Raw genomic sequence first — 23,146 nt, 5'->3', positions numbered from 1 at the left:
ATTTAACCTGGTATGCACCTGGTTTTTATTCTAACACAGGTGCTGTGTCCTTTCAATTAAAAGAATTGGCATAGGGGCTGGAGAGATGGCCCAGAGGTTAAGAGCATTGTCTGCTCTTCCAAAGGTCCTGAGTTCAATTCCCAGCAACCACATGGTGGCTCACAACCATCTGTAATGGGGTCTGGTGCCCTCTTCTGGCCTGAAGGCATACACACAGACAGAATATTGTATACATAATTAATAAATAAATAAATAAATAAATAAAAGAATTGGCATAAAGAAAATAAAGGAAAGGGGGATGGGGAAGGCTACTTAAAACAGTCAAAGTCTAAGACCGTAACAGGGCCTTTGCATAAACAAAGATTTAGCTGTGGCTGGTGATGGTGGGAGGGGATTTAAAACATTTGTATACAGTTTTTTTAAAGGCAGATAAGAGCAAAAGATTTAAATTTGTTATAAAAAATTATACAGTGTTTAACAGACTAATATTTAATGTTTGTTATGCTCCCAAGTGCTGGGCTTACAAATGTGCGACCAGGTCTAGCCTGTCATTATTTTACAATTATATAATATGGAGACTAAACAAAATTTCCTATATTGTGGATATTTCACTTTTTCTTTCTTAGGAATTTGGAAACAAGATGAAATGATTATATTGTTTTTCATACCTGTTTTTAAGTGACAACTGCTAGTAAAAAAAGAAATTTCTAGCATTTATACCAATAAAACTTATGACAATCTAAAAAGAAAAACAAACAAAAAAACAAATCTGTGAAACAAATACATATATACTTAATGATCCAGAAATGATGTAGAAGGTCCTTCTGTCTTTGTGTTGCTTTCATTGGTTAATAAAAAAAAAAACTGCTTTGGGCCTGTTGATAGGGCAGAATTTAGGTAGGTGGGAAAAATTAAACAGAATGCTGGGAGGAAGAAGGCAGAATCAAAGAGACACCATGGATCCGCCGGCAAAGTAAGCCACTGCCACATGGCAATACACAGATTAATAGAAATGGGTTAAAATATGATGTAAGAGTTAGCCAATAAGAAGTTAGAGCTAATGGACCAAGCAGTGATTTAATTAATACAATTTCTGTGAGGTTATTTCAGGGCTGAGCATCTGGGCATCCTCCCTCCCCCCTATAGATTAGCACCCACATGGCCAACTAAATCCACGTAAAACCTGAGAGGGCTTGAAAAGGAATTCTAGACCAAAAAAAAAAAAAAAAAGAAGAATACAGGGTTTAACACGGCTTCTTGCTGTTTGCTGGCAGCTTGCTGCTGCTCCTTTAAGATTTTTCCTGACTCAACCACAGCAGCAGTTTTGAAATGCTGGCTTTCTGGGCTTTGCTGCCAGTGCAACCTCTGTCTCTTTTAGGAGACAGAGCATTTGGGCGGGGTTTGTGAGCAGACTGCTGCAGCTTGCTTAATGGTGACATGGACTGGCTGTGTGCCTGAGAATGGAGCAGTGTGCGTGGCTCTCAAAGGCACCAGCGGCTCCACTATACTGGCAGTACCATATGTATCATAGGAATGGTGCAGCTTAAGTTTTAGACTGGGCAGGCAAGCAGGTGGTACCGTATTAGACCTAGTAATGTTACAGTTTAGTTTTTGTTTTTAAGTGCTTAGCAAGCAAAAGCGCTCCTGGACAGCAAAGAATTACAGACAATGCAATAAGGACAGATTCAGACATAAAAGAACTCTAAATGAGTCACAGTGTTGGATGAATGTACATAGGCTTGGGAGAGAGAAGCAAGAGTATAGAGAGTTGGAAAAGAAGTAAATCGTTTAAAAAAGCCTTTAAAGAGACAGAGTACAGATAGTCATAGATTAAAAGGAGTAAAGAAAAATAAGCCACGTAAAGATGGAAAATTCACAGAGAGTCTGGATTATGTATATTATTGTGTTTTCTTTGAATTATTTGACTGTGAGTGAGCTAAGTACAGAGAGACATTTCATTGTATGGGCTGCTATGTTAAACCAGCATGTATATTATAAAGGTATCATGACTTTCAAATTTGGGTCTAAGGATATGTTGCTTTGGAAAAGTTCTTCTCTTGTTTCCATGGAAGATGAGATGCTTCCAGACCAATATGGGTTCATAGACCACACCCCCTGAAAGGTTGCTGTGAACACCCTCAAAAATTACTTTGTTCAACTGCTGGACTGAGATACACACAGGATACACCATGAAAGACCTGATTAACAGCATCCCCAAACAGCAGGAAGCAGTCAGTATGGACAAAACTATGCTCATATTCCCAATTATTGTTTATTATTTATAATTGTTTGTTTACATTTAAAGGGGGATATGACATAGATATGAATAATTTGCATTGGCATGAATCTTGGTTTATTGATACAAATTTAAGGTCAATTTTGTTATATGTATATGTATTTCTGATCTTGACTGAGGTATTGTGATTATGTAGTTCATTTTAAAAATGTAATATATAATTAAGAAATATAGGTTAATAGATAATCCTCTATAATAGTGAAGTTTGTAGTTGTGTTAGTTAGATTTTATAGATGTGCAGAGAAGTATTTCAGATGGATAGGGATTCTTCAAATCTTTCAGAGACCTTCAGAATATGGCATTTAAAATGTTTTAAAAATTTAGGACTTTTCATAACAGTGAGACACATCTCCTGGCAGCATCAGTTTACTTCAAAAGGAAGATGGGCATCAAAGAGGCTCCTTATGGAGTTTGTTAGATGAACTAGACATGCAGGATCCACAGAGAAATGACTGCTGAACTTGCCTAAAGATGAGATGGTCCTTCGGAGTTCCTGCTTCATGAAAGAGTCTGTGAGACATTCTGCAGGAGAGAGAAAGTGACTGGCAAAGTGCCAATACAGGCAGACCTGTCTTTGAAATTTCCTGCTTTGTGGAAAAGTCTGCTGGATACTATGCGCCTGTAGGCCAAAGATGGATGTCCCAATGTTACAGAAGAAATTGGGGTGACTGTCCAGGTAGCTAGATGTCTCTGTCAATTCTAGAATTTTGGAAGTTGCTTACAATGTACTTCCTGTTTACTTAGGTAATATTATATCCTGGAGTCTTTGATGGAGTTGAAGAATAGATAGGAATAATATAGTTTTCCTGAGTTATGATAAAAGATAAAATAGATATAAATATTGTAACTATAATTTTTATTTGATACCTGTTTTGTTATATGTAATTTTACTATGTTAAAGTTAAAGCCTTCCTTTTTATTTAAACAGAAAAGGGGAAGTGATGTGGGAGTCCCCTCTGTGTGCTTTCATTACCATTAATGAATAAAGAAACTGCCCTGGCCTGTTGATGGCAGATCTTAGGTAGGAAGGGAAGACAGAACTGAATGCTGGGAGAAAGAAGGGTAGAGCCAGAGAGACGCCATGGATCTGCCACCAGAGTCAGAAATGCTGGAACTCTGCTGGTAGGCCATGACCTCATGGTGACATTCAGATTAATAGCAATGGGTTAAATTAAGAGGTAAGAGTTAGCCAATAATAGAGCTAATGGGCCAAGCAGTGATTTAATTAATACAATTTCTGTGTGGTTATTTTGGGACTGAGCAGCCGGGCACCCAGGACAAACAAGTGGCCTCCCTTCACCCTACACAGAAAAGGTCATTTGTTCAAAGCTGTCCAGGGGCAAATGAGATGGATTTCTGCTAAGAGTTTTTTCAGGTTTATCTGCCTTTAGGTGGGAGCAAGTCAGCCAAGTATGAGGAACCCTAGGGTAAGTATAAAAATTTAAAAAATTTTAAGTATCGGACTCTAATGTTGCCTGCTTGTATGTAAATTATCAATACACATCACACACACAAATACACACATACAAGTTAAAAACAGATACAATATAACTCAACATTCTTGATCACTTCTCATAAAACATTTTTGTACCTCAGGTTAGGTATTAGATCCCAAATAACACACAAAAAATTCCATATTCCAAGAGGCAAATTAAATTAAACACTATAGTCTACTCTTCCGTCTCAAGAGAACCAGTTACTTCAAACTTCAGGGATTATCCTATCTATAGATGGCTGAGCTTTAAGAAGACAAAGGAGGGGACAACTGTTTAAAGCAACAGCTGCAGAGGAACTAGAACAGATGGTACTCAATGGAATTCCTAAGGTCAGCTGTGGACTTTTGGACACTAATATGTGAGTTACTATTATAATACTTTTTTAAAAACTACTTTGAGATTATTTAGATTTGTAACTGAAAGAAAAAGTTCTTTTATGATTAACTATAAATACTCTGTGATTTGCTTCAAGACCTGCCCTTAACAGGTTTATATAGTTTTTAAGTTTGGTGGTAATCACCTAAAAATGAACATAGTAAAATTGCTGAACCCAGTCATCTTAAGTCAACACAAGTATAATAGTCTCTATATACAGAGGTTTAATTCTGAATGCACTAACAGGGACAGGTAGTAACCAATGCTGGGGTTAAATCCAGAGGTTTATTTTTAAACTTTAAAATTTTGGTCTAATCCAATCTCAGGAACTTGTCACTTAAAAGATTTTTTGCCAGTTGTAGCCATAAAACCATGTCAACAAACCTTATATCATGTGTTTTCCTGGAAAAATAATGGCTACAATTAGCCTTTATCAATTTCCAAGCTGGTTGGGTAGAGGTGGGGTACCTTTAGTCCCGGCACTCAGGAGACAAAGGCAGGAGAATCTTGGCTATCCTGGTCTACAGAGCTAGTTCCAGAATAGCCAGGGCTACACAGAGAAATTCTGTCTTGAAAAACCAACTTGCTTTTTAAAGTTAAAAAAAGTATATAAAGAACCTCATTTACTGTGATCTAAATTATTAACATGTAATGGTGCTATCCAATTAATCTTTCATTTTTCACAAATGGATAAAGTGAGGAATAATTTTATTTATTCAAAACAATGACATGAATTTTCTAGAAGAGTAAATGGTTATCTATATATTGGCCACATTAGTATAGATCACTAGTTTTTGTTTGCTTGTTTGTTTGTTTTTTAAGACAGGGGTTCTCTGTGTAGCCCTGGTTGTTCTGGGACCTGCTTTATAGACCAGGCTGGCTTGAAACTCAGAGATCTCCCTGCCTCTGCCTCCCAAGTGCTGGGATTAAAGGCTTGCTCCCAGCAAGAACCAATCATATGTCAACATAAACAGACGGCTAACTAAAAACAGTTTTCAGTTTTGCTCCTCATTGCTGGTGAATTCTCAGCTCGAAATTGTGGCCTGGATATAATATACTATTCTAGATACTAGTTAAATACCAGTATTATGCAATGTTTCCAAATACTAGGTAAGTTCACTTCATAGTAAAATAGACAACTGTATGTTTTTTTTTTGTTTATTTGTTTGTTTTCTGAGATGGTGTCTCAGGTAGCCCAGGCTGACCTTAAATTCCAAGAGTCCAGAATAGCTCTGACCTTTGGTCCTGCCTTCTTACACTTCCTCCTGCCTACTTAGACTTCTTAAGTGTTAAGCATTTGTGACCATAACTGCTAGTTTTATGTGGTGCAGAGGATTGAATCCAGGGTTTCAGGCATGCTAGATAAGCAAGTACTTCAACCCATCACAGTTAAAATAATTCCATGACTGAATACATGAATCATGTAACAATAATAGAACTTATCACTCACTTCCTTACAAAAGTCAGGGGTAGTGGCACACCGTTTTAATCCCAGCAGTAGGGAAGCAGAGGAAGGCAGATCTGGGTTTGAAGTCTGTCTAGTCTTGAGTTCCAGAATTGTGTAGCCAGAGCTATACAGAAAAATCTGTCTCAAACCCATCAACTAACCATCTATTCCTCTGCTGAACTGTTCTTTGGGGTTAGGGAAATAGGTGTTGGTACCACTCAGACCTGAAATAGAAAGCATATTAGATTCCTACAACTACCACCACCACTGCTACAATTGTTACTGCCAATATTACTACCACTAAAACCGTCTCTTGTTTGAGATGTAGCTCAGTGGTGAAGCATTTGTCAAGCATGCTTAAGGCCCTGGGCTCCATCCCTAGCACTGCAGGATTAGGTCTTGGCCACGCTGCTACCTAGGCTGGTTTCAAACTGTTGGATTAGGGTAATTTTCCTAATTTTCCTTGAAAGCTTCAGCATTCAGTTGGGCAGTAATGGTGCACACCTTGAATCCTAGCACTTGGGAGGCAGAGGCAGGTTGAAGCCTGTGAGTTTGAGGCTAGCCTGGTCTACCAGAGCTAGTTTCAGGACAGCTAGGATTGTAATACAGATAAACCCTATCTTTTTTTTTTTCGAGACAGGGTTTCTCTGTAGCTTTTGGTTCCTGTCCTGGAACTAGCTCTTGTAAACCAGGCTGGCCTCGAACTCACAGAGATCCGCCTGCCTCTGCCTCCATGTGCTGGGATTAAAGGCGTGCGCCACCACCGCCCGGCTAAACCCTATCTTGAAAAACAAAATAATAATAATAACAACAACAATTTCAGCACTGGAGAAGCGGAGACAGGAGGATTACTGTATGTTCTAGCTACAGTGTGGAATGCTATCTCAAACAAACAAACAAACAAACAAAAAACCCAAATATATGGGGTTAGGTTCAGTGGTTAAGAGCACTGGCTGTTCTTTCAAAAGACCAGGGTTCTACTCCCAGCACCCACATGGTAGCTCACAACTGTCTGTAACTACAGCTCTGGGGATCTAACACCCTCTTCCGACTTCCTTCTCACTAGACATTCACAAGGTGCACAAAATACACATAAAAAAAAAACCCTCAGCCGGCCGGTGGTGGTGCATGCCTTTAATCCCAACACTTGGGAGGCAGAGGCAGGCAGATCTCTGTGAGTTCGGGGTGGTCTACAAAAGCTAGTTCTAGGACAGGCTTCAAAGCTACAGAGAAAGCCTGTCTCGAAAAACCAATTAAATTAAATTAAACTAAATTAAAAACTCAAATCAGGGCCAAGGAAATGGCCTGGTAGGGAAATGCACATAATCCATAAGCCTAATGACTTGAGGTCAATGCCCAGAACCTACATAAAAGGTCACATGGGGTAGTGCATGTCTGTAGCCCAGGGAGGCAAGGCAGAGGTCACATGTGGTCTATAAACCCAGTACTATGGGGAAACGGGAGGCATGACGGGAGAACATGTGCAGCAGCAGAAACAAAACAGATCCTGCCTCAACAAAATGGAAAACGAGAACTAACTCCTCAAAGCTGTTTTCTGACCTTCATTTGAGTGCTGTGGCGGGCATGCATGCAAGTGAAAAATTCAAACTCAAGTAATTAACTACATTTTCCAAGATGTAACCATGAAATGAAAAGAGAAAACCCTCTCACAAATAACAACAGAATGGTCTGGGGTTTTTTGTTTTGTTTTTTGAGGGTTTACAGGGTTTCTCTGTAGCTTTGGAGCCTGTCCTGGAACTTTGCTCTGTTACCAGGCTGGCCTCGAACTCACAGAGATCCGCCTGCCTCTGCCTCCCGAGTGCTGGGATTAAGGGCGCGCGCCGCTGCCACCACCCGACCAGAATGGTCTGTTTTAGGGAAATACATTTAGGAGCCCGATAAAAGGTATTGGTGGATCAGACTGCAATGTGAGGAGAGTTGTAGCAACCAGTTCACACCTTTACTTTTCACAAAAGGTGGAAATCCCAACGTCGAATTTTCAGGCTCTTCCACCTGCCTCCAAATCATCTTTGAATGAAACAAGGCATGAAAGAAAATAGAATCTTTTTGCAGTGAGTTAAACTCAACTGAACAAATATTTCCTAAAAATCTACTATGTGCAAGACATTGTGAAACGTCTGTCTCATTTTAGAGTTCAAGATTATATGAGAAAAGGAAGAACAAGGTTCCCGGAAGTATAGAAAACAACCCAAAGTCGAATAGAAGCGCTCTGAGGAGTGTGTTTCAAAGGCAAGGACTTTGGGGACTCAAAAGCCCCAAGAACGGTAGTTTTCGAGACAATGGCCGAAGAAATCGTAGCTAGGGAGATGAAACGTGGTGAGTGTGTGAACCATCGAAGAACCAGGAGAAGCCAAATTCTAGGTGTCCAGCAAACGCCCACGCACCGCTCCGCGGACAGGCGCACCCTCTCCCGCGCAGGCGCAGGGCTTAAACCCGCAACCCTGTCTCACCTCGGGGGCTTCTGGGCTCCTCTTCGGTCAGTTTCCTCGGAGGGCGCGAGAAATAATCTCGTCTGGAGAAAGCCTTAAAACCAGGCTACCAGCCGTCCTGTCAACCCGCCTCAGGCGACTGCCGGGCCACGTCCCCATGGCAACGCCCCCAAGCGCCCGTTCGAACGCGCGCGCTAACGCCCGCCCGCCCGTAGTCCCGCAGCGCCGACCAATGGCCATTCAAGGAGCCTGCCGTCGTTAACCGCCTTCTCCTCTAAAGAGCCAATCAGGGATCCGAAGAGACAAGGGGCGTAACCGTCTTTCCACCAATGGGTCCGCTGGAGGAAGATCTCGCGACAGTCCCATCAGAGAACCGCTCCTCGGAGGCGGGTCGGAGCGTCCAGTGCCCAATTCTGTTGCTCGGCTGAAGGCCAGCCGGGCTCTTCTGATTGGCTAGCGAGCTACTGCTCCGCTTAAGGACCCGCCTCCTGTCTCGGAGCTGCGGGTGAGTGCCGCGGTGCTGGAGGGCGGGGGCTGGAGGTGGGGGCGTGGGGCAGGGGCGCGGGTGGTGTGCTGTGCTACCGACCCGCGCGGCGCCACCAGAGCTGGCAGTGAGGTGTGTGGAGGACAGGCCCCATCCACTCGCAGGGCCTCCGTTTACCGCTCTGCCTCGGAGAAGAAAAGGCTCAGTGGTTCTGTGGTCCGGCGTCGCCCTCTTCTGAGTTGGCGATGGTGTGGCTCGGAAGAATCCCAAATACAGGAAGGCCCGAGTTTGGGATTTTGAGAGCCAGTCATACCTTTTCCTTCGGCCTCAGTATTGCCTTGTTGTTGTCGATTAAACCCTGCCTGCATTCCAAGAGATTATATATATATATGTTTTATAATAATATAAATAATATGCGTGTGTGTGCATGCGCGCGCGCCTTCCTGCCTGCCTGAATTTGTGTGCACCAAGTGCATCAGGTCCCTCGGAGGCCAGAAGGCGTCAGATCCCAGAAGCCGGAGTTAAGGGCAGTTGTGAGCCACCTAGTGTAGGTTCTTGAGAACCGAACCCCAGTCCTTTGGAAGAGTAGCAGGTACTTTTAACCATTAAACTGTCTCTCCAGCTCCCCCCCCCCAAAGATTTTTTATTTTTTGTTACAACTGTTCATTCTATAAAGGCTGAGACAGTTATAATAAAGTCACAAGACTCCCATCTTAAGAAAAAAAAGCGAAACAGCTTAAATTGAGAACAATCAAGTTGTCAAACGCAAAATATTTACTATCCAGTGGGTATTAATATTAACGATGTTAGAAGTTTGGCATGCCTGCGTTTGAGTAACTACCAAAAGTGTTTCTGGACCATAGTTTTTTCCTTTTCTGAAAAAAACGGTATCAATGCCTCCCCAGTTGGCGAGGAAGACCGAGTGAGGAAATTAAGGTAAAGCGGCACAGTGCCTGGCAGGTTAGCTTCTCGGTTAAAAAGGCACCGCCGTTATTAAGAACAAATACACTAGCCAGCATGTATGCAGCGCCGTGTGTTCTTTAATCCAGTGCTCATTTTAGCTCAAAAATCGTCAGTTCACGGGGGCTGGAGAAGGAATGGTGCAGTCCTTCCTCCCTCTGTTACCAGGCTGGCCTCAAACTCACGGAGATCCACCTGCCTCTGCCTCCCGAGTGCTGGGATTAAAGGTGTGTCCCATCACTGCCTGACTGGAAAAAAAAGGGGTTACTTGGCTTACTCTTCCACATCACTGTTGATCATTGAAGGAAGTCAGGACAGGAATGCAAACAGGACTGGACTCTGGAGGGAGGAGCTGATGCGGAGGTTGTGAAGGAGTGCTGCTTACTGGCTTGCTCCTTGTGGCCTGGGCAGCCTGCTTTCTTAGAGAATCCAGGACCACCAGTGCAGGGGATGACCCCACTCATGGTGGGCTGGGCACTTCCCCGTCAGTGACTAGAAAATGCCCTACAGCTTGCCTACATCTTCCGGAAGCGTTTTCTCAATGGAGGCTCTCTCCTCTCCAGTGAGTCTAGTTTGTTTGAAGTTGACATAAAACTAGTTAAGACATGGATTGTCAAAGTACCTATGATGAAAGCAATTCTTTTTCTCATAAAAAGTATCCAGTTTAGGAAACGAAGAATAGAATAAAATATTACTGATCTTAGACCTGGTCTCCACTTACCTTACGGACAGTCTGTAGCACTTCAAATTCAACTCGTTTCAAAAGGAAATCCATCCAGTTACTCAAGCCAAACACCTCTTCTGGTTCCCTTGAACTCATGCAATCTCTCAGACAGACAATGAGATATCAACCTTGTCAATGTTAGTTACTTGAGATACTGCATACGCCTCCCTTCTTTCTCATAGGCTCTCTCTTAATCTAGTTTCCTGCCATTTGCAAGCTGCTGAAATAAGCTAATAACAACAGGTCTCTTTGCCTGCAGTTTTTTCTTCCAGTTTGTTCTCCATCTTGCTTACTGCCAAAATGCTTTTGTAAAATGTCAAGCTGACAAAAATACACTTTACCTAAAACCAGCAGTCCTTATTGTCTACAGGATATAAATTAAGCCAGACTTGGTGGCATGTCTTTAATACCATCACTCCAGAGGCAGAAACAGATGGATCACTGGGTATGAAGCTAGCCTGGTTTGCATAGAGAGTTCTGGGTCAGCAGAGGTCATATAGTGAGATCCTGTCTAAAATAAATGAAGAAATACATAAAATATTAAAAACCAATGTAAGCCAAGCTGCTTACCAATGGAACGCCATTCTATGTGTGAGGTCTTTATGATGGTGCCCCAGACTGGGCTCAGTCTGGACAGAAAGTATCCTGTATGGGTGTGAGGGCCTAAGTTTGACCCTAACACCCAGGTGAAAAACGCATGCACACATGCACATCCTTACGAGGTACTCCTTTGACCTAAAGATCTTTTTCACTGTCTTTTTTCCCCTCCCATACCCAGACAGGGTTTCTCTGTGTAGCCCTGGCTGTCCTGGAACTCTGTAGACGAGGCTGGCCTTTAACTCAGAGGTCTGCCTTCCTCTGCCTCTCCTCATGAGTGTTGGGAGTAAAGGCGTGCACCATCACTGCCTGGCCAGCCTGTCTTTCTGTCTTACATACATCCTTATGATGTATGAAACACTTTGTAACATCTGTCTGAATGCCGTTTGCTTTCACTGGACTGTGAACCTCTGGAACGTGAGAGATTTGTAGTGTTCAGTTTCACATTCACCCTTCTGTCCAGCTGTACACATTCAGCAGGCAACAGATGGGAAATCCCTCTGTAGGCGCCAGTATCAGAATCACTTAGGGTTCCTTCCCATAGCTGAACAGCAGGTGGCACCAAAAGGCCACATAACAAAATTTCCCTAAGAAACATTTTTGTTCCAACCTTGTTTGACTTTGCCCTGATCCTAGAAGCCGGTGTGTCATTGCAGGTAAAACTCTCCTGTTTTCTCCCTCAGCCAAATAGCCAAGTTTGCAAAGTGATTCAGCAGCTTGATCTCCCAGAGAGGAAGCAGAGGCCCAGAGAAAGGTAGAGTTGGGGGACCATTTTCTTTGTTTCTAATATTTTCATATAACTAGGATTTTTTCTTTTTTTTCTTTTCTTCCTTTTATTTTTATTACAAGAAATCTTTATCTGGACAGATGCTTCATTCTTCCTCCAAGAACAAAGAAGGAAGTAGTAGAGGAGGCCATGGGCAGGGAGTCCCATGGAGCTGCTTGGGAGCAAGCAGAGTTGCTCTTCCTCTTCAGGAGCATGTGCAAATTTTCTAGACACCAGATTTAGGCAAAAACCTGTGGTTTTAGGTTCCTATTTCTTAGAAAACAGCAGTGAAGTCAAGGACACCCTTGTCAAATTGGACTTTTAGGAGCTTCAGGAGACACTTTCCCTACCTAACTTGGCTTTGGTTACCTCCATCTTCCCTGCTTAAAACCTGTTTTGTGGAAAAGTTTCAGCCAGACATCCTAAACAGTCTCCAGATGAGTCCAGATTAAAGACAAAGGAGTTTTAAAACTGGTGGTGATTTTATTAATCACTTGTGCATGTTCTCAGAGCCATGTGTACCTTTAACTCTATTTCATGATAAGCAGAACTGTTAAAAAAAAATTACAAGCTTTGGAGTTAGATTTCTCTGGATTCAAATCATATTACCAGCCATTTATGCCACTAGGCAAGTATTTTAATCTTTATGTTTATTTTACTTTTTGAGACAGGATTTATGTGGTCCAGAAGACCTCAAGTTTATATGTAGTGAAAGCTGGCCTTGATATCCTAATACTGCTGCCTCTCTGCCTTCCAAGTATTGAGGCTACCCGTGCAAGGTGTGTGTCACTAAGTCTGGCTTACTCTTTCTTAAGATCTCAGCTTTAGAAAGGCACATTAGTGCAGGCCTTCGTCTTCATTCGGAAGGCAGAGAGGTCTCTGAATACAAGACCAGCTTGGTCTACATTTCTCCATCTGAGCTATACAGTGAGACCCTGTCTTAAAAATCTGTTTCCTTATAAACTAAACATAGGTCTTAAATGATCGTCCTTTTCTGGGCGGTGGTGGTACCCACCTCTAATCCCAATGCTTAGTGGGCAGAGGATGGATCTCCAAGTTCGAGGCCAGCCTGGTCTATAAAGTGAGTTCCAGGACAGCCAGTGTTACTCAGAGAAACAAAACAAAGAAAAAAGAAAAGAAAAGAAAAGGAAAGAATCCTCCTTTGAACTTGTTTGTTTGAGACAAGATCTGTAACACAAGTTCAGTCTCCTGAATGCTAGGATTACAGGCATGTGCCACCATGCCTGGCCTTACAGGGTTGCCCTGTAGCAACTTTAGTAGTTAAAAGCTGCAGTGTAGGTGACACAGTCTTGATGCCGGACAGCAGAGTGGCTTGAAACACTGGTTTAAGGGATGTGAGGAGGGTCTAGGGAATCTGTTATGTAAAGACTGAAGGTATGGCTCAGTTGGAGAGTGCTTACCTCACATGTGTGAAGTCTGAGTTCACGCTCTGGCCCCACAAAATAAATAAGCAAGCAAATAAAAATATGTGTTTGTGAGAGCTTTTGCAGGTAACTGCAGTAGCATTCTTGATTAATTTGATGAATTGTTGGACCATGGCAGCATGGCCGTTTGTCTGTAACCCCCTCCCCCCCCCCGAATATCCTAGACTGAGGAAATTCTGTGTGTGGAGAAAGTCAAGAGCATTTTTCCTTAGCTTCTGGAACCTTGTGATGACATTGAGGGTTTTTTTTTCTTTTCTTTTCTTCTAACCACCTCAGGCACTCTGCCACTTTTCTGAAGTGTGAATTGCCTGCTGTCAGCCTGGAGTTCTCACCTCTGCAATCCTGGCTGCAGGCATATTTGCATATTGGATGCTGTGTTCTTTAACCCCCTGAGGTTTGAATACACTTGGAGAATGTATGAGAGCTGAATACTATCAAGCCCCTAGATAGTTCCAGCTCCTTCTTCTCCAAAAAACCAGAAAACCAACAATAGCTCCATTGACTTTTATGCAAATGGCACTCTTCAAGAAAACACTGAGCTGTTTCCCAGGGCCCCAGAACATACTTAAACATTTGTTTCAGTGGGAGGTGGGGAAAGAGTTCTGTTGAGTCAATGAACATCTGTTGAGCTTCTGAGCTGGGTCCCAAGGAAACAGACTGAGTCTGGTTCTTTCTCGCCAGAGGTACCAACAGAGACTTACCTTACAAGGGATGCATACTTAAAGTGGCTTTGTACTGGGTGACTCTAGCTATACTGGAACTACATTTCCCAGAAATCTCTTTTTTAAGGATTGTGTGTGTGTGTGTGTGTGTGTGTGTGTGTGTGTGTGCATGAGTGTTTTATATGCATATATGTCTGTGAACCACATGCATGCCTAGCGCCCAAGGAGGGGAGAGCCTCCATGTGGATGTTGGGAATTGAACCTGGATCCTTTCCAAGAACAAGTAAGTGCTTTCTTAAGCACTGAGCCAAATCTCCAGCCCCAGAATCCCCTTCTTAATGGTTCTAGCTCAGTACTGCCCACAGCAAATGTCTGCATGCGATCTGGAAAGCTGGAGTGAAACAGCCAGGATGTTGTGCAGCACAGAGCTGGCATGGCTGTAGTGCACACATCTTTGTACCAGTCTGCTGACTCGCCTTGCTGATGAAAGACAGCATCTAGGCCTGAAGAAATCTCAGCTCATACTGAATCCTCCTCTTCCGCTCTAAGATGGCCTCCATCTCTGGAGGGCTCTGGTTTTACCCACTGCCATCTGTGTCACCAAGCCTAGAAACAATGAAAGGAAGTCTAGGGTTGTCGTTTATCTTCATGACTTCCAGATGTGCTCACTGTCTCCATGTGCTCTCACATGTTGTAGTTTCCTTGCTGTCCTCTACTTCACGTCTAGCCCCGCCCCCAGATTGCTAGTACTACTAGGCTTTAGGCCCAGCAGCAGATGTGGAGGTGACTGGCTTGCATGATTTCTCTACTAGCTCTCAAAATACACAAAATATAAACCTGAGCTGGACATAGTTTGTGCTGAGGTAGGAGGATCTCAAAATTGAGGCTAGCTTGAACTACATAATAAGCTCAAGACCAAGCATGAACTATATAGCAGTATCCCATCGTGAAAAACCAAGGGCTAGGAAGATAGGATAGTGGTTAGAGTACTTGCCTCGTGTCCAGATCCCAAGTGTCTGTGAGTCAGAGTCTTCTCTGATGGCATCTAATAAGTAGAGATTTATAGAGTTATTACAAGCCTGAAGACCTCACTAAAAAGGTAACACTTGAGCTATTTCAAAAGTTAAAAGTAGAGCTGGGCAGTGGTGGTGCACACCTTTAATCCCAGCACTTGGGAGGCAGAGGCAGGTGGATCTCTGCATTCGAGGCCAGCCTGGTCTACAGAGCGAGTTCCAGGATAGGCTCCAAAACTACAGCAAAACCCTGTCTCAAACAAACAAACAAAAAGTTAAATTAGGGCTGGAGAGATGGCTCAGCCATAAAAAGCACTGCCTATTCTTCCAGAGGACCTAGATTCATTCCCAGCACCCACATGGCAGCTCACAACTGTCTGTAACTCTAGTACCAGGGGACCTGACACCCTCACACAGACATACATGCAGGCAAAACATCAATGCATAGAAAATAAAATTATTAGATGGGCATGTCGGTGCACACCTTTAAACCTAGCACTCAGGAGGCAGAGGCAGGTAGATCTCTGTGAGTTTGAGGTCAGCCTGGTCTACAGAGCTAGTTCCAGGACAGCTAGGGCTGTTACACAGAAAGAAACCAAAATAAAGCAAAGAAATGGGGCCAGCAATGTGGCTTAAGATGTAAAATGCTTGCTGTTAAGCTGGACAATGAGTTCAATCACTGGAACAGATAAAAACAGGAGAGAATTTCACACATGTGCCATGTCATACCTATAGCCCCCACAACAATAACTATAAATAAGCAATAGTTTTCAAAGGGTTAAGCAGGAAGAGTTGTCTATATGAGTTGAGAATAGGCTTCTAGTACACACAGCTGGTTTAAGCCAATTGAAAGGGCAATGGGGAGTTCTCCCTTTTTAGAAGATTGTCTTCCCTGTGAGTCAAGCATACATAGAATCAGCATCTTTCCTTAGCTGTCTGATCAGATTATAGGCCAGACTGTTTCTTCAGTGCCGCTTCTTTACACACTGCTAGAATGCACCTTTTCTACTATGCTAAGACTTTCTCCCTACTCCCATTCCTCTCCAAAGGAAAATACTAGCCTTTCCTCTTTTTTATGGGTCTACATGGCCACCCAAGACCTGTCATTCCTGTCCTTCATGAAGGTATCTTTCTATTTTCATGCTCTGTTTTTTTTCTTTTTGTCTTTATTTTTATTTTATTTTTCTTTTTTTGAGACAGGGTTTCTCTGTAGCTTTGGAGCCTGTCCTGAAACTCATTCTTTAGACCAGGCTGGCCTCGAACTCACAGAGATCCGCCTGCCTCTGCCTCCCGAGTGCTGGGATTAAAGGTATGCGCCACCACCGCCCGGCCTAGTTTTAGATTTCTGAGGTTTCCTAGGGCTCTGGCATTCATTATATGGAGCTCTTCAAGAGGCAAGAGGAAGGTACCCTACATTTATTACTTTCTAATTGTAGGAAGGATATAGGATCATAGTTTCTACATAAACTCTAAGCCAGTGATTAAAATACTTGTTCAGTAGTTCTGCAGTGACAAGGTGTTCTTTGTGGCTTCCAGAATGGGAAGTGTTCTCAGCATAAAGAAGGAGTCCAGGAAAATAGAACATGGTGTTTCATAAAAGCCTATGTACTACTACTTTACATATGAATTTTTTAACTCAAAAAAGATCTCATTATACATATTCTGTACCATAATTTTTTCAATTAATATATCCAAAAATATTTTCTTACAGCCAAAACATTTGGTTCTATCCCATTTTTAATGGTGTGTGTGTGTGCACGCGCGCGTGTGTGCCACAGACATAGATGTATATACTGAAATGTCACTAACCATTCCCACACCAATGCTTTTAAAAAGTGATATACCAGGTGGTGCACACCTTTAATTCCAACACTTGGTAGGCAGAGGCAAGAGGATCTCTGAGTTTGAGGCCATCCTGGTCCACAAAGCAAATTACAGGACAGCCAAGGCTACACAGGGAAACCTTGTCGTCCCCCCCCTCCCCCAAAAAACCCCCAAACAACACACACACACAAAGTGAACAAAAGCAACAACAAAACACTGAGTTCATTTCTAGTTCTTAAGACCTTCCCACCCACCATTTTAGAATGGTTTGGGTGTCTGTAGCTTGGTGATAAGCCTAACATGCATGAAGCTTCTTTTTGATTCCAACCACAAAAAAAAAAAAACCTAAATAAATAAGTAAAAAAGAAGCAAAAAGGAGAGGAGAGGAAAAGGTGTTTGGTTTATTTGTGAGAAATCCCTAAAATAGCACTTGATAGCAATCCTGAGAATTACTCAGAAGAGGGGTGTGGGCCTGACTCTTATGCCTTTGACAGCCAAGAGTTCCTCTCTTTGTTTATTCTTTAGTTTGAGACAAGGTTTTGCTATGTAGTCCAGGCCGTCTGCAAATCTTCAGTGATCCTCCTGCTTCTGCCTCTGTCGTGCTGGGATTGCAGGTGTGCGCCATCACACCAGCAAGGAAATAGCACGTAGCTTTCTTTTGGTTCTGCCATCCTACTTCAGTACCTTACTGCCCAGGGTGCTACCCTCCACCTTGAACCACATTCTCCCCTCCTCCCTTCATGGACTTGTCTTTTGTCTCTTGTTTCTCTCCTCAGACACCCCTTCTTTCAGTAAGCCTATGAGAATCCCTCAGAGGAGGTCACATTGTTGCCTATCACATTTTTCCTTTGTGATTTCTTAGCTCTATGTGTGCGTGTGTATGTGCACATGCATGTTCCCCTGCACTGCATAGCACATGTGTAAAGGTCAGAGAACAACTTTTCTGGTGTGAACTCTTTACATGGGTTGTCAGGCTTCTGCAGCAAGCATTTCACCCTTGGTTACCCCTTGAGCCATCTCAGTGGCCCCCTTCCAGATATTATTCCACAGAAATCTACTGAGGTTTTAGTATGTGCGAGGCACTTTCTAAATCACTATAGAATTGTATCACAGTTAAGAAGTCTGGAGACAGAGGCAGGTGGAGCTCTGTGAATTTGAGGCCAGCCAGAGCTGCATTAATGAGAAAAAGAAGGAAGAAAACTAAATGGTGATTACGCAGCCCTCATAGCAGCCTCTTTAGGTAGAACTGTTATCCTCCAAGTCTAGGCCCCAGATTCATGCTGTGAACAATCGTGATAGTGAAGGAGAGATTCCTTCCTTCCTTCCTTCCTTCCTTCCTTCCCTCTTTCTTTTTTTAACCATTGGTGGTTTTTACTTTTCATTTGGACCAAATGCATATTTGACTTAATAGACATGAATGTGAGACTGAGAAATGAACAAAAGTGTCATGGTGTATCAGACTACCTAAGTGACCCCACTGGAGTCTCTGCTTTAAGGACTCGGGATATAGGCTGAGGGAAATGGGATTGTGAGCTTAACTGTAACACGTTCCTAGTGTCTTTTCTGTTTCAGTGAGTTAGTTGCTGAGTCCCTGTAGTCTCATAATGCATACAAACGAGTCTTAAGTTTCACAGGGAGACCTGAACCTCAGGGTAGAAGCCCCTTGATGCGGGTGGTTATCAGGGTCCTGTAGTAGTTACAGACAAAGCTTCGTTCCTAACCCTGGATGCCCCTCTGTATTAGTTATGTTCTTATTGCTGTGACAAACACCATAACCAAAAGCAACTTGGGGAGGAAAGGGCTTATTTCAGCTTAGAGTTTATAGTTTGTCATGCAGGGAACTCAAGGCAGAAACTAAAACAGAGAACATGGAGGAACACTGCTTACTTGGCTTGCTCAGGCTGATTGATTGATTGATTGATCTATCAATCGATTGATTGATTTTGAGACAGGGTTTTTTCTGTGTACCCTTGACTGTCCTGAAACTGCTGGAACTGACTCTGTAGACCAGGCTGGGCCTCGAACTCACAGAATTCCACCTGCCTCTTTCTCCTCCCTCCTGAGTGCTGGGATTAAAGGTATACACTACCATGCCTGGCTGTTCAGCCTGTTTTATTTATATGTATGTATGTATGTATGTATGTATATACACATATTTTCAGTTTTTTGTTTTAGTTTTAGTTTTTTGAGACAGGGTTTCTGTGTGTAGCCCTGGCTGTCCTAGAACTCACTTTTTTTACCAGGCTGGCCTTGAACTCAGAGATCTGCCTGCCTTGGTCTTTCCAGTGCTAGGACTGAAAGACTCATATCACCACTGTCTGGCCAGCCTGCTTTCTTATACCCCCTACCTAAGGATGACCCCACCTTCGGTGTGCTGGGTCTTCCTACATCAACCATTAATCAAGAAAATATTCCACTTGCCTACAGACTAATCTTCTAGAGGCATTTTCTCAACAATAGCAAAACTAAGAAACTAACCTCCATTTCTTGGCATGCTGTCTGTCCTTTTGTGGGTTGAGATCACTGTTAGCCAGTCCTTCCTATTCTCCAGCTATGCCCCATGTGTGGATTTTCCTGTTGTGTACAGCTTCCCAGTGTTTCACTTCTTTTTTAACTTCATAGAGAGAGCATGGCCCTGAGAGCATGTGGCTTGATCATCTTCCGAAGACACCTTATTCCCAAGGTGGACAACAGCACAATTGAGTTCCTGCTGCTGCAGGCATCAAATGGCATTCACCACTGGACTCCTCCCAAAGGTACGGGCACAGGGGTTAGCTTTTTGGGGAAATGCCGAGCTCTGCTCAGGAATCCACCCTGACAGACTCCCTACAAGGCTTGTTTCCCAGTAAGGGTACAGCAGGAGGAGGTGGGAGAGGCAAGAGCACTTAATCTTTTCTATGTATGAGGTCTCTAGGCCAGCCCAGACCTAGAAATAGGATTCTGCAGCTGACCCAGGAGACAAAGCACCTGGTGTATTTCTGTCATTCACCTGTGCTCCAGCCCATGCATGGCTAGACAGGAGAAGAGCCACTGGGCCAGGACTTGGGACTGTCGAAACTGAGTAAAATGACGGCTGTGTGCCTACCTTTCTGAGTTTTTCATCTACCAAAGTAGAGCTTGACTTAAAAAATCCCATGTTTTCTTCCTGCCCTTTTTCTGATTTAACTTGATAAGATCCTTTGCGTCTTTGTTTAGTGTTCCTGTCACTAGGGTTTTCTTTTGTGGACCACACGTCCAGGGAGTATGAGTTCGGGGCTGTTAGAGGCGCAGAGCAGCTGGCTTTCCTGGTCATAGGCCACTGGCATATTCTGGCAGGAATGGAAGGGTCCTTCTCAGACCAAGAGGCCGTGAAGATCATAGAGACCTTGGGCTTGTAGTCTCAGCAGCCACCTTTGCCTGGGCTCCTCACTGAGCACCCGGGACAGAGCTAGTTAGGTCTTCAAAAGGCAAAAAGGTAAAGAAAGTCCAGTGGCCTGGAACCTTTGACATGGCCAAGATGTATATGTAAGTAGGTTTTCATTCACTAGCATTCTGGATGCTATTTTAAGGGTACAAAAGATCCCCTTGGATGTTCCTAAAAGAGAAGGCAGACTATGTGAGAAGAGGTGAACGGAGTGCCCCCTGAGCCCGTGCCATCTGAGTATGTATTTTCATAACTCTTCTTAGAAGCCCACTCATGCTATTGGGTGTGTCTTACTTTTTCTGACTGCCTCTTTTTCTGTTAATTCTGATGTTGCCGGGCAATGGTGGCTAACACCTTTAATCCCAGCAGAGGCAGAGGCAGCCGGGTCTCTGAATTCAAGGCCAGCCTGATCTATAGAACAAGTTAGTTCCAAGACAGCTAGGACTACACAGAGAAATCCTGTCTTGAAACGCCAAAAAAGGAAAAAAAAAATTCTCATGCTACACTTACATTAAAATGTCTTTATTTAATCCAACTCTGCTTCAGATGGGGATGAAGCCATCTTTGATTGAGGCCATTGGGATGGTCCCAGTGAGCAATAACAGATTGGCTCTGGCACTTTCTGGGATGAGGCCCCAGAGTCAACAGCCCCGACAGATAAAAACAGAAGGGTAGGATGGGGAGGCATAGACAGACAGCTGAGATTGAAAGAAAACAAGACATGGCAACAGAAAAGAAGTTTTTGCACATTTGAGTTGCACAGGGAAGAACAGGGTAAGAGAGAGGTGCCACAAATTACTGTAGCTAGGAGTGTTCACACTTATCTTCTGATCACCGGAGTCACATTGCGGGTCCTCTCACTTGGAGATGTCAAAGGACCTCTCCTAATCATCTTTGTCTCTGACCTGGGATGAAGTTACCCTGCTAGCATTGGTGGGCAGCAGACTGAAGAGTTCCTGGGCGGGTATCCTAAGATTTGCAGATAGCTGTGTGGGGGTGTGCACCCTGAATCAGTGTCTTCTGGCCCCTCCTACTTTTCTTCCTCAATACATTATCAGTGCGGTGTGTGCACACCGTAGGAAGTGGTGTGCACAAAAACTTTCTCCGGAAGCGGGTGGCTAGAATGGATTCCAGAAGTGCCAAGTTCCTATTTTCCTTTCAGCAGCCTCTAGGCTGCTGCCCAGACCCCTGAGAGGTAGAACTCCTAGTGTATAGCTCCACCTTCAGGCCAACGAGGGAACAGCTGTCAGTTCCTGCTCCTCATGAGCTCCTGACTGAACTAGGAGGGCCCCTCAGCAACTTGCCAGAGCCAGGAGGAGATACAGGTTAACAGAACCTTTTCATTGCTTCTGGGCCCTTCTGGGACACTAAGAATTTGTGGGAAAGGCCTAGGGGTAAAGCTGGGGGCCACCACAGTCTGCAGAGCTTCAAGTGTTGCTGCAACAGTTTCTTGGCAGCTGTCGGCTTTGATTTGGGTCTTGCCAACAAATTTTCTTAGAACTGGCTCTTGGCTTGTCCGTAGTCTTAAGTTCCCATCACGACTTTCCCTGTGAGTCTGAAATCTGGCCTTGCTCAGTTAGGAGGATGAAAACAATTTGAGAACGCCTTGATGGCTACTTGGAAACAGCTGCTGGGCAGCAGTACGGGGCTTGCGCCTGTTTACTGTAGAGTGTTGAGTCCTCACTGGGGCTTTCAGCTGGCCCCCACTCTGCAAGAGACTGCCTCTCCTTACAAAATTACTTTAAGGTCTCCAAGAAAAGGGGTCCCTGTGAGTAAAATAGGGAGAAAACTCAAAGGAATGGGAAAGCAGAGATCTGAGGAAAGCCATCTCGCGGACACCAGAAGGCAGTCCGTGTTCTGGGATGGGGCTGTAGCTTAGTGGTAGAGCGCCTTCCTCCTGTGCACACAGCCCCAAGTGTGACACGTGGCACAGCAATAACGAAGCAATATCTGAATCTGACCTGCCAAGCACATTTTTGTCACTCTCTACAAAGATGGAGTAGGAAGGAGGGATTTCTCAGACCTGAGAACTGACACGGTCTGCCTTACAGCCTCCCTAGGGATATTAGGGTACCGTGACCCGCAGCCTGCCTTTAGCCCAGGCACTCCCAGGAAGGTCCCTGGCTTTCTACCACCTGTCCTGAAAGTCAGATTCTTCTTTATTTCCTCCTACCCAGGCCATGTGGACCTTGGAGAGACTGACTTGGAAACAGCCTTGCGAGAGACTCGGGAGGAAACAGGCATAGAAGCAAGCCAGCTGACCATCATTGAGGGATTCAGAAGGGAGCTCAACTATGTGGCCTGGAAGAAGCCGAAAACAGTGATTTACTGGCTGGCAGAGGTGAAAGACTACAATGTAGAGATCTGCCTCTCCCAGGAGCATCAAGCCTACCGCTGGCTGGGACTGGAAGAGGCCTGCCAGTTGGCTCAGTTCAATGAGATGAAGGCAACACTCCAAGAAGGACACCAGTTCCTCTGCTCCACACCGGCCTGAGCTGACCAGAACAAATGCTTCCATTGCTTCCTTGAGGGTCTCCTGAGATGAACCCACCCTCCTATCCAGGGAAGGATGCACTGGTCTTTGCCTTGCTATGGCCAAGAGCAAATAGGTTGGTGGAAGTAAAATTAATTTGGCAATCTTGGGTGAGGGCAAGGAAGCCTCGGGTTCAGTCCCTAGCATAGACAATAATTACTTTCAAAATAAGAGCAAGCAAGAATTTTAGCTAAGTTAAAAAGCAAAGAAGGGTAAAAAATTTTAAATGCCAGCCCTAGTAAGTGTATCCTTGTAATTTATAAATAAACTTCAAACAGTTTACATAGCCTTTTAACCTGTGTGCTTATTTCTTGGAATCATTCCATTGGTTGGGAAAAAGAAAACTGAAGGCAGTGGTGGTGTACACCCTTAACCCCAGCACTCGGGAGGCAGAGAAGGCGGATCTCTGTGAGTTTGAGGCCAGCCTGGTCTACAGTGCGAGTTCCAGGGCAGCCAGGACTACACACAGAAAAATGAGAGAGAGAGAGAGAGAGAGAGAGAGAGAGAGAGAGAGAGAGAGAGAGAGAGAGAGAGAGAGAGAGAGACTGAAGAGATGATGCAGCACATCATCTAGGGTGGCCCTTCTGCTCTGCAGCTCCAAGCACTTCCTCACCCACATGCAGACCCATGGAGCAGAGATTTCTAAGCCAATGGAACTGGAGTGCAGAAAT

General features: G+C 43.9%; 2 protein-coding genes across 3 annotated transcripts in view; one reads left to right on the top strand and one right to left on the bottom strand.

Annotated features, from left to right (window-relative positions):
- Kif24 (kinesin family member 24) overlaps positions 1-8,223 on the bottom strand; it is a 56,424-nt gene extending 48,201 nt beyond the window's left edge. The window contains exon 1 of the mRNA XM_075967482.1: positions 8,086-8,223. The gene's annotated coding sequence lies outside the window, so the exon portion shown is untranslated. The remainder of the gene's footprint in view (positions 1-8,085) is intronic.
- A 261-nt stretch (positions 8,224-8,484) lies between these two features.
- On the top strand, positions 8,485-22,757 carry Nudt2 (nudix hydrolase 2). 2 transcript variants are annotated; one of them, XM_075968086.1, is made up of 4 exons: positions 8,485-8,569; positions 11,513-11,583; positions 19,162-19,295; positions 22,120-22,757. In XM_075968086.1, the coding sequence occupies exons 3-4, from the start codon at positions 19,169-19,171 to the stop codon at positions 22,434-22,436; spliced, it is 444 nt and encodes a 147-aa protein (XP_075824201.1). In that variant the 5' UTR covers positions 8,485-8,569; positions 11,513-11,583; positions 19,162-19,168; the 3' UTR covers positions 22,437-22,757. The 2 variants fall into 2 exon arrangements, with proteins under 2 accessions (XP_075824201.1, XP_075824203.1); XM_075968088.1 differs by lacking the exon at positions 11,513-11,583 and having other exon boundaries at positions 8,488-8,569.
- The last annotated feature ends 389 nt before the right edge of the window (positions 22,758-23,146 follow it).

This window comes from Microtus pennsylvanicus, chromosome 3, assembly GCF_037038515.1.
Source record: "Microtus pennsylvanicus isolate mMicPen1 chromosome 3, mMicPen1.hap1, whole genome shotgun sequence".
Taxonomy (NCBI): domain Eukaryota; kingdom Metazoa; phylum Chordata; class Mammalia; order Rodentia; family Cricetidae; genus Microtus; species Microtus pennsylvanicus.
This window is presented reverse-complemented; position numbering and strand designations above follow the sequence as displayed.